Source organism: Symphodus melops (assembly GCF_947650265.1).
Source record: "Symphodus melops genome assembly, chromosome: 20".
In the NCBI taxonomy this organism is placed as follows: domain Eukaryota; kingdom Metazoa; phylum Chordata; class Actinopteri; order Labriformes; family Labridae; genus Symphodus; species Symphodus melops.
This window is the reverse complement of record NC_136710.1, coordinates 6,374,798-6,384,084: the sequence shown is the minus strand read 5'-3', so window position 1 is coordinate 6,384,084 and position 9,287 is coordinate 6,374,798. Positions and strand designations below refer to the sequence as shown.

The window sequence follows — 9,287 nt, the reverse complement described above, 5'->3', positions numbered from 1 at the left end:
CCCCCTCTGATGCCCCTGTTGTGATTAGGTGTCTATGTCTTCCTCCGGGAGCTCAGAGATGGCCGGGAAACTCACCGAGAGGTCCATTAAATGGCAGCTTTGTTATGATGTGTCGGCGAGGACGTGGTGGATGGTAAGTGGAACTCTTTTTTTGACTTCCTCCAAAAAAAAAAAAAAGCTTTTTAAGAACAACAATATCAAGCAAACTCAACTTCAAAAATACAAACAGGTCCTCTACTTATGTTGTCTTGAATTGTATGATGCCACTTTTGCAAACTTTTTTTGCATTGTTTAGGAAAGTGTTTCGCCCAAAAAATCCAAGTGTAGCCTTCAACTGCAGCACTGTCTGACCCTCTTAAATGAATATTCTGCTTTTGTTTCTATGAACCCATCATTTTCTGTTTGTTTTGATGTTCTGTCTTTATGATTCTTTTTATTGTGGAAAAGGCTTTTCACTCCAGCACTTAACTGGCTTTGTCACATATTCTAGTAACTTCTTATCTGCCAAGTGCCTTTAAAAAGTGTTCATCCTTTACTCAAGAAGTTTCTTTAAGAGCATCTTTGGCACAGATTTCCCAACTATTGTTTTGCTCAAGGCTAAGAGTTCTAACTCATCATTGCCCTGTTTTAAAACCAATATGGCAACTAAGTATGGGGAAAAAAAAATCAAATCGGGCCTTTAAAAGATAGTGTTTTGTAGTGCTGTATAACTCTAGCCTTACACTCTTCTAAGAGTGTTTCTCAAATGCACCTCCCCATGTGCACCCTCTGCAGTGTTAATTTGATATTGTCAGACAAAGAGCCCTTGTCCAGCCCGCGCCTTTCCCATGCAGAAGAGGCAATGCAGGCTGACATTTCTCTCTGAATATTTATATACTCCTCTGACTACAGGCGAACATTTATTGTGAGCCGTCGCCAGGGTTTAAGCTGAGGTTTGTTTGTCTGTGTCAATGCAGATCAACTGAGAGGACTGACCTTCTCTATAGGCCTTGCTGCTTGTGTCTCCTTTTTTAATATTTTGATAATAATCTATGACAACATAAGCATGACAACTTTGTCTGAATTAAATAATAAAAAACAACAATAAAAAAGATCTTTCTTGAAGCACTACTCAAGGCTGTTAAAAAGAGAAACAAATAGGATATGCTGCAATTGGTAGGAAATGGGATAAGTAAAGCCAAGATTACAATGTAAAGTACCAACAGTACCTCTATTGTGCTAAAAACTAACCTTGAAGGACAGATTCAGAATAGTATTGCTTCTGTATGAAAGGTCATCTTTACATCAAAGCTTATTACATAAAGAATAAAGAGAAGCCATAAACGTGTATTTTGTTTATTTTTCTGACGAGTTCGCACTTTGGGTTTAATTATTTGGACTCATATATTCATGGTATAGTAAACACTGGATTATGAGCAGATATCAAGTTGACACTAAAATAACAGCACCGGTATATTGCCACCTACTGGTATGAAAAAGGCACTGGGATTGTGCATGGTGGTTTACTCAATACCAGTGGCTACTGGCTTTCAGATTGTTTTATCCAAACTGTTTTTGTTGTAATTTTGTGCCTTGAAATAGCAAAGTAATATATGATATCTAACGTAAAACTGCTTTTTCTTTTGTATTTTCCAACAGTATGCCAATAACACCTGCATGAAATGCATATATATAGTTATTTTCTCAAGAATATCAAGGTTTCATTTATAAAGAAGTTAATACATTTTGACTCTTTGTTTTTAAGCTTGGAAATTACTTATAATTATTTCTTACATTCCAAAAATTAAAAAAAAGTCCAACTCTTGAAAAAACAGAGCCTCACATTAATGAAGAATTCCTCGTGAATTTTCCAGTGGATTCCAAGCAAGCAGCTTCAATTTATGATTTTGGCCACAAGAGGGCGTTATGTCCCCGTTTAGAGGGGTGAGTCTGTTAACGGCTGATTCCACGCGCACCCGCAGGAAGACAAAACAAAGCTGAACAGAGGAAGAAAGAAGGTGGTTTTTCAATTTAACAAGTAGGAATTAATTTCCAGTAAATGTTCTAAAAAATACACTTAACAATGGGATTTTATGGAAAATACATCCAAGAGGTTTGAGTGTGCTTGAATTTCAATTCAGGAATCTTAAACTTTATCTGACAGAATCTGGACAGTCAGTGATCAGCGGTTTGTAACACATGCTGCAAGAACTGAATGCCCTAAGATCAATGAATCACTGTGTATATGATGTACAAACTAGGCCCTTAAGACAACACTGAATACTGTGTTAATGCCATAATAACAGTGTTGAGAGAGCGTTAAAGCCTTTTGGCACACATTCAGATCATTCAGTTACACTGCCACAGAGTAACACTGATTATGCTGGCATACAGTCCATGGAATGATTCATCAATACAGGGATACCTTTTTTTTTATTTATTTATTTTATTATAAAATAGCCTAATAGATAACTGCACTGCAAAATGCACCATCACTACCACAGTACTAACACTCAACATTTAAGTGCACTTTTGCTATTCTTTCTAGTTTACAGTTATATTTCAATTCCTGTACAAAAGTACATGTATCAGTGATTTCAATGCTACTTTGGTTGCTCAAATTTGATCGATTTAAAAAGCTTGTCTATAATAGTCTTCGAATTTAAGTGCAAGATTGAAAAAAAACCCCTGAAACATTTAAGTGTCCGTGGTATTAAAAAAACTACACATTTTCTTATACCTTTATTGTAGGCTTATGATAAATCTTAACATGTTTTGTAGTTACATGTGTCGCTGCTAGGTGTGTGTGCAAAATATTATTATTGTTATTCTATTATTAGGGTTTTATTTTCACTATTTGCAATTTTAAGGCAGTTATTGCAGCAGTGTAGTGATTTCCACCATCAGTCATAGACCGCAGTCAGGACGGCTGTCCAGCAGAGGCTCCTGTCAAGCTCCAAACAGCACGTCAGAGGAGCGGAAGTGAGGGGCCCTGGGTCGAGAGTCCCGGGGCCACTGTTTCTGGCCAATGAGAGTCAAGAATGCACACACTATTACAAAACTGAGCTCTGTAAAGCTACAGAAAGCAGCTGGATTATTATCAGTAAATCTGAAGTTTGGCCTTCAAAATAAGAAGCCCAATTTAACAAGTTATCGAGGTTGAAAAAAAAATATTCTGCTGTCAGTGAGAGCAAAATTGGCATTTTTGACAACCAACCCTATAACCCTATAACTTAAAAAACTGTAGCTGCTATATTAAACATAGCATTACAAAACAGAAGCTTTTCACTATCAAATAGAAACCCGGCATGTCCATATTTCTCTTTCCTTTTATAGTTTTTAAACTGAAAAGCTTTGCTTTTGCAGGAAGATAATGGGGAGGAGTTCATTCACTATTTTTTTGTCCTTTAATAAGGATTATTGACGAATAAGGATTTTCTGTTTATATTATTTCAAATGCTTAAAGAGCCATTTTTCTAAACAAGGATTTCCAATTGGATGGCCTTTCTTTTACTGAACCTTACTAAACATTTAAGAAATTACCATCCTCTATCACCAATACATATTTTATACAGTAATCGGGTTTGCATCAAAGTTACTTTTTATTTGGCCCATAGAAGAAAAATTGTTGTTCATGCATACTGTAAAGTAAGGCTTTATTTTGAAACTACAAACCGGAAGTCGCCGAGCTCAAAGTGTATCAAACTTGATAGTTACTGCTGTGAGCCGGAGGGCGGCAGTCAGTCAGACAGTGAAAGTGAAGGCGGAGACCAACCCAGTGCCGAAAACTCAGCCTTTTCTGGATCACGTTCAACTTCACTGAACATCCCCAAAAAACCGATCCAAAAAAAGTAAGACTTGAAGAGGAAGGAAGACAAGAAAAAAAAGAGAAAAACGCGAGGTGTTCCAAACTTCTGTTCACCGCTATCTCAAAGAATTGTCTTCCGGTGTTGACTTTTTTTTTTTTTTTGCGAGCACTGCAAGAGAAAGCCCTCCAAAGCACAAAGTTGAACGTGAGAAATGTGAAGCTACCGGCTTGTGTGTTTCAACCAGGCTCCAGGACTCTGTGTTAATCCATGCAGTACAGTGCAATGGTACGTGAACGTGGATTATTACTCATTTCAAATGTTATCATAGTACAATTTCTGATATATAATTATTTTTGCATTTTTTGTCCTGTTCTCATGACGATTTGGGAAATGTGGAGAAGTAGGTTATCTTAACACGGACCAGCAACACTGGCACAGTCGGGCCAAAATTGTACTAAACTTGGCACAGGTTCTCCGACAGCCTATGTTAACTTCCCATTCCCCTAAATTTGGCAAATGAACTCTATGTGGACTGTTGACAGCTCTGCGGGACACACACACACGCACACACACACACACACACACACACACACACACACATACACACACGCCGCAGCATAAAGAAACAATGTTTAACTTCCAGAACTTTCTGCATGTAACGAAGCGAATGTTATGTATACACTAGTTTAGTAATGAGTGTTTATAACGCTGTAAATATAAAGCTAGTTTGTGTGTTAAGGTAGAGGAGAGTTTTCCTGTCCCTTTATTACATTTATTAAAATAAAATTCCCAACACAAACTTATTGAGTTTGAAGCTAGTCTCTCATATTAACCCACTTTGACAAATCTAGTTTATCAATGTAATTAATAAAAAACCAGCTGGGGACTTCAAAAAAAAACCTTAATTAAAGAGAGCTGTATCTTTATGCTATTTTATTCTTGTTCTGTCTATTTTATCGTCGTTTTGAATTCTTGTTCGTATCGTGGCTTAGTTGTGACTGTAAATCGACAAAGCTCGAAAGTAATGGGTCTTAATGTGTGTGAAAATATGTGAAGTGTAAGAGCGCGTGCGAGTTGACGCGGAGCTCGCGGGGGTAAAAAAAAAAAGGGTGCCAGATCCGCGGAGGGAGACTCTCCTTCTCCGTGTTGGTTTCTACCCGAGGCTTTGGTTCAAAGTCCCCCCGAAGTTCATAAAAAAAATCTGCTGTATTGAGAGGGGGGAAATGACTTACATGCTGTGCTTTCAGATATAGTCGGGGAGGAGAAGAAGGTGTTGGATTGTTGATAGGGGCAGTAAGTGTGTGTGTGTGTGTGTGTGTGTGTGTGTGAGTCAAGGAGGAGGAGGAGGAGGAGTGTGACTGTGTAATTACGTGGGTGAAAAAAAAAAAAAAAGTTGGGTCTGATTTGCTGGAATCGCGCAGGGACGAAGGTGCGTCGGTCGATTTTCTTATCAACTTTGGTGAAAGCAAGGGGTGAACATCACACACTCGGCTCTCTCTCTGAAGCGTCCCACAATGCTTTTATGAACAAGATCTCACAGCTCATCGAGACGCGCAAAAGAGCCCATGTTGCAGAGGAGTACGCAGCAGCAGCAGCCCCGTTCGCACCGGTTCTACGAGTAGACAATCTGCAAATGCTTCTCGGCATGTCAACTTAGAAGGAAAAAAAAAACCCTTTTCTCCGTTGAGACGACAATCTTTGGACCGCAAAAAAAAAAGAATTCATGGATGTTCTTGGATAATCTCCTGTTGGTTTACGCGGAAAGCTGCTCCACAGTATTGCATGGTGCTCATCGGTCCAGGAATGGCGCGATAAAGTGAACAGAGGAATCAGTCCAAGTACATTCACTGTCTTTGTCGCCTCGTCTCGTCATGTACTCTCCGATTTGTCTTACTCAGGTATTTGGTTGTTTTTTTTTTTAAATACATTTAATCGCTGTGAATATAATATTTGGCATGATTAGTGCATGGTTATGGGGTTTGAAGTTCTCTTCGTGCGTCTGAACTGTGCAGTTTTCAGATCCACTTTAAAATACTTTCATTATTCATAACACCGAGAATGTGTTGATTTGTAAGAGTTCATGTAACCCTGTAGATATTTAGAATTGGAGGTGTATTTCCAAAACGCAAGGATTTGTGTCTCCGTTCTTTTTCTTCTTTTTTTCTTTGGGTGATTATTACACCGAAATGTTAGAAATGATAAGAAAAAAAAAACTCGTCAAAACAAATCTTGTAATTGTCTTGCATTAACTCCCCCCAAAAAAAGAAGAAAAAAAGAACTCACAAGTGCCAATCTTTACGCATTCTTTGTGCGTAAAGTTAAGTGTAAAGATTATTTTTAAGATTGCACCAAAACTGTCAACATAGAATGTCGGTGCACTTTATTTTCTTTTAGTTTTTATGAAGTTATTTTCATACTCCAATAACCTCTAACACACTGTCCAAGCCTTGCTTGAGCTGTGTTTGTATTCCCCCCCTCCACGTGTTTATTTTGTATTTAAAGTAAAAAACTTCTATTCTTGGTGGTTTGAAAGTTGGAACAAGATAAAGCCACTTTCACTCTGAGGAGATCAGACGCATGATAAGGTTGATTCAGTGGTTGGACAGGGTAGCTGACTGTTTTGGCTGACTCAGTTTTACTGTTTATATTTTACTTGGCATAAGTAAGTGATTGACTGAGATGTGGTTTAGTTTGTGCTTAAGAGGATTGTGCTTTTATGGCCCCAGCTGAAGTGCACAGCACAGGCCTCGGCCAAGTCATTTATCTTTACAGCATTTGGCTTTAGCACTGCTTGTGCAAAAAAAAAAAAAAAATTAACAGAATATTTTAAGTGTTTTTGAAAAGCTGAAGTGAAAGGATTTTTAGAAACAGTTGCTGCTGTGTAAATGTGCTCGCATTTATTGCTTACTTTGTCAGTTTAATTAGCTCCACTAAGTGAGGAGGTGACATTTAAATGAGCTCCAAATGATTCTTTTTGACCTCTTAAAAAGGAATACGGATAGGTTTTGTTATTCATTAAAAAAAAAATCACTTGAGTAGAGGACAAACAGTGAATTCCTCCTTTATAATAAAAGATTGTATTTTGACATTGCGTCTGTGGAGCTGGCTTTTATTGGCCCAAAGTGCCGACCAGAAATGTGGCTTCTCAGCGGCAGGCACAGATAGGGAGTGGATTTCTGTGGTTTCCTCCAGCCCGCCTGCCCTGCTCCTCACAAAAAAAGCACAATATGTGGTTTAACTCTTCAGAAGCCCGCTCTGAAAGGGGGCTGCTTATACTTATTCAATGTGACATTTTTAAGAGTTTCAACAAAAGATAAGTTAATGTTTCCATTCACTCGCTACTGCTGAAATTCCTGATGAGTCCTAAATCTCTCCGCGTCCTGTACATTCATTCCCCTACAGAGAATAAGCGTGAAAAAAAGATTTATTTTCTTTGCCTTTTAGGACCGTGAACGACCAAGTAGCTGAACACATTTGAGTATTAAGAATTTTAAACAAGGCTTCAGAAATTCATTTAAATTCTATCTTAAAACATTTTCATTTTTGATTCTTATTTTCTATATTTTTTTTTTCCAAAGACTATTGACGAAGAACTAGAGTTGAAAATATTCCAGCTAATATAATGCAGAGTGTCTGATCATGTCTCACAGAAACAGGCTTCGACATCCATTTGTTTCTCTTTACAAAGATACAGACGCTTTGTAAAAGTGGCCCAGGGTTTTTCTCATCACAAACATCCTCAGGTTTTTGGAATGAAGCTGGACGAGTTACCTTCCCCAGTTGACAGTTTGGCATGAACTTTGAATCGAGTCCTCACTCAACCTTTTCAAATACCTTTCAGTCAGTTGCTGCTTGTTTTTTTTTTTGTTACGCTTTTCAAAATTTACGGCCTGTTTGACAGGTTGTCTTTTTTTTCTTTTTTTTACATGCTCGTATAACAAGAATCTCAACATCCTTTTTTACTGACCTAGCCGTGAAGTTTGTGTTTATCCTCCGTCTTTTGTGAACATGCGATAAGTTTAAACTGGAATGTGGGCGGTTTGATAGGAGCCCCCTGTCGCAGCAGCAGCAGCACAGGAGTTCCGCTCAGAGCGAGCTCGGGAAGAAGAGAGCCGAGACGCGAGTCCTTTCAGCCTCCACACTCAGAGCCATTGTGGTGCTGGGAGTTGTTCTGAACAGGGGAGTCTCCTTGTCATACCTGCTGTAAGCCCAGATGCATCTAGGATGGTAAATCCAGTGTTTGCAATGTGAAGAAACACTTACACTTGAATTTGCGCTGATGAAACTTCAAACAAGATGTTGTGTGTCTGGTTATGTGGAATTGTTTATTTGTGGTCTGCCTTCCCTTCTGCCTCAGATTAGTAGCTGACTAAACTCATATTTCTTCTCCATGCTTGATGACAAGAGCTTCTGCTTACGATCCTCTCTTTTTCTCTCTCGTTCCTTTTTTCTCCGTGTGTGTATGTGTGTGGATGCTCCAGGATGAATTTCATCCCTTCATCGAGGCGCTTCTCCCACACGTCCGTGCCATCGCCTACACGTGGTTCAACCTCCAGGCCCGAAAACGCAAGTACTTCAAGAAGCACGAGAAGCGGATGTCCAAGGACGAGGAGCGCGCGGTCAAGGACGAGCTTTTGGGGGAGAAGCCCGAGGTGAAGCAGAAATGGGCGTCCAGGCTGCTGGCCAAGCTGCGTAAGGACATTCGGCAGGAGTACCGGGAGGACTTTGTCCTCAGCGTGACGGGGAAGAAGCACCCGTGCTGCGTGCTCTCCAACCCGGACCAGAAGGGCAAGATCCGCCGGATCGACTGTTTGCGGCAGGCCGACAAAGTCTGGCGCCTGGACCTGGTGATGGTCATCCTCTTCAAAGGCATCCCTCTGGAAAGTACAGACGGCGAGCGCCTCGTCAAGTCCCCACTTTGCGCCAACCCAGCACTTTGTGTCCAGCCTCACCATATCACAGTATCGGTCAAGGAGCTGGACTTGTTTCTAGCATACTATGTCCAGGACCAAGGTAAGTTCAGCTCTTACTTTGTGTGTTTGAGATAACTCGCACGTGTGAATGGTGGCTTGGAGAGGTCAAGGGTCATGTGTCTTATTTTTGGCTGTCTTTAGTGAGACTGTCTGAACTCACCACGACATCTGGCTGATGAATAAACAAAAGAAATGCAATCATGGATTCAGCGTGTAAGCGGCGTACACTTTAATATGGATCATAAATGGCTCATAAGTAAACAAAAAGACAAACACATGAAGCACAGGACATGTGTGAGAAGTTCCTTCTGCTTCAACCCAGCAGCAGCTTTTAATCATGTTCACTCATTATTCACTTACTCGTATTTGGACAGGGATTTCTTTTTTTTTTTTTTTCGGTCAGACAAACTCAAGCTCTCATGGCTCGTACAACAGCACACACAGTGCAGCTCTCTATTCCTCTGCACATTCAGGAGTGACATTTATGGACCGACTGATGACATCAAATAAATACAGATTCTATCAG

The 9,287-nt window shown here is 39.7% G+C and overlaps 1 protein-coding gene across 6 annotated transcripts in view; it reads left to right on the top strand.

Annotated features, from left to right (window-relative positions):
* Window positions 1-9,287, top strand: part of LOC306841334 (nuclear factor 1 B-type-like) — a 56,155-nt gene continuing 46,868 nt past the window's right edge. For 2 of the 6 annotated variants that reach the window (XM_079371163.1, XM_079371159.1), the window contains exons 1-2: window positions 4,911-5,686; window positions 8,270-8,801. In XM_079371163.1, the coding sequence (XP_079227289.1) occupies window positions 5,660-5,686; window positions 8,270-8,801 (559 nt within the window). In that variant the 5' untranslated portion in view covers window positions 4,911-5,659. Of the gene's footprint in view, window positions 134-3,961; window positions 4,074-4,909; window positions 5,687-8,269; window positions 8,802-9,287 lie in introns of those variants that run through there. The other 4 variants (XM_079371158.1, XM_079371161.1, XM_079371160.1 and 1 more) reach the window with 4 other exon arrangements.